Source organism: Aureococcus anophagefferens (genome assembly GCF_000186865.1).
Source record: "Aureococcus anophagefferens unplaced genomic scaffold AURANscaffold_738, whole genome shotgun sequence".
NCBI lineage: Eukaryota > Pelagophyceae > Pelagomonadales > Pelagomonadaceae > Aureococcus > Aureococcus anophagefferens.
In genome coordinates this window covers 4480-5798 of record NW_008706052.1, presented here as the reverse complement: position 1 = coordinate 5798, position 1319 = coordinate 4480, and the positions used below count along the sequence as shown (strand labels likewise).

The window sequence follows — 1319 nt, the reverse complement described above, 5'->3', positions numbered from 1 at the left end:
TGCGCTGGCGCTTGCGGCCGCCCGCGGCGTCGCCGCCGTCGGCCTGGAGCTCCGCGAGCGCCGCGGGCGACAGCTGGCGCGCGGAGCCCTGCTTGCGGCGGCCGCCGGACGCGCGCTCGTACCCAAACTCGTCGCCGCCGTCGTAGACCTCCTCCTCGACGGGCGGCCGCACGGCGACGGCGGCGAGGCGCTCGGCGAGGACGGCGGCGACGACGTCGTCGGGGGACCGCTTCGGGCCCTTGGCCTTCTTGGGCTTGGGCTCCTCCGCGGCGGCGGCGGCCGTCCCGTTCGGTTTGGCGTCCTTCTCGACCGCGGCCGCGGGCGCGGCCGCGGGCGCGGCCGCGGCGGCGGCGGCGGCGGCCTCGTCCTTGGCCGCCTTCTCGGCGGCGGCCTTGGCCTCGGCGAGGGCCTTGGACGCGTCCTTGAGCTCCTTGGCCGTGAGCTTGTAGTCCGCGTCCGCGTCGGCGAACGCGAACGACGCGTCCAACTTCTCGACGCCCCTGGACGCCGCGAGGCCGTCGAGCGTGCGCCGCAGCGCGCCGCGGCCCGCGTCGAGCTTGAGGCGCTTCACGGCCTCCTTGCGCGCGACGAGGTTGCAGAGCTCGCGGGCCGCCTCGAAGTCGCGGCGCAGCTGCTGCAGCTTGCGGAACGCGTCGACGTCGTTCTTCCGGTGCTTCCGCAGCTTGTAGCGCTCCTTCTCGCGGGGCCGGAAGACGCAGTGCGGGTTCGTGTCCGTCGGCGCCGTCTTGGGCCAGAAGCGGCGCAGGAGCGGCTTGCCCAATTTCGACCGCTTCGCGAGCCAGTACTGGTGCGCGACGGGCCCGAGCACGCCCGCGACGGCCGCGTCCTTGAGCGCCAGGGCGCCGATGCCGCCGTTGCACGTGAGGCTCTTGGACATGAGCGCGTCCGACGCCTGCTGCGCGCGCGCCGTCGGGTTCGGGAAGCCGCCCGAGATCATCTCGAGGCAGTCGATGAGCGCCTCGAGGACGTCGCCCGTGAGCTGCGACACGTGCTTCTCGACGTTCTCGTCGGTGGCCTCCACGGCGGGCGCGGGCGCCGGCGCCGGGGCGCCGTCGGGCGACGTGTCCATGGGCGTCGGCGACGGCGCCGCGGCGCCCGCGGCCGCGGACCGGCCGCGCGTCGCCGCGCGCGTGCCGCCGCCGTTCGCCTCGCGCTCCTTCTCGAGCTTCTTCGCCTCCTCGGCGAGCTTCTTCGCCTCCTCGGCCTCCTTGAGCTTCTCCGCGGCGGCGATGGCGTCCATCTCCGCCTTGGACCGCTTCCGCTGGCCCGTGCCCGTGCCGCGGCCCGCGCCCTTCTTG

At 75.6% G+C, this 1319-nt stretch overlaps 1 protein-coding gene across 1 annotated transcript; it reads right to left on the bottom strand.

Annotated features, from left to right (window-relative positions):
- Window positions 1-122: 122 nt before the first annotated feature.
- On the bottom strand, window positions 123-1261 carry AURANDRAFT_68979 (hypothetical protein; the record flags this gene model as incomplete). The annotated part of the gene is made up of 1 exon (XM_009044719.1): window positions 123-1261. A coding segment is annotated over one exon (1139 nt), but the record flags the coding sequence as incomplete, so codon positions are not given.
- Between the last annotated feature and the right edge of the window lie 58 nt (window positions 1262-1319).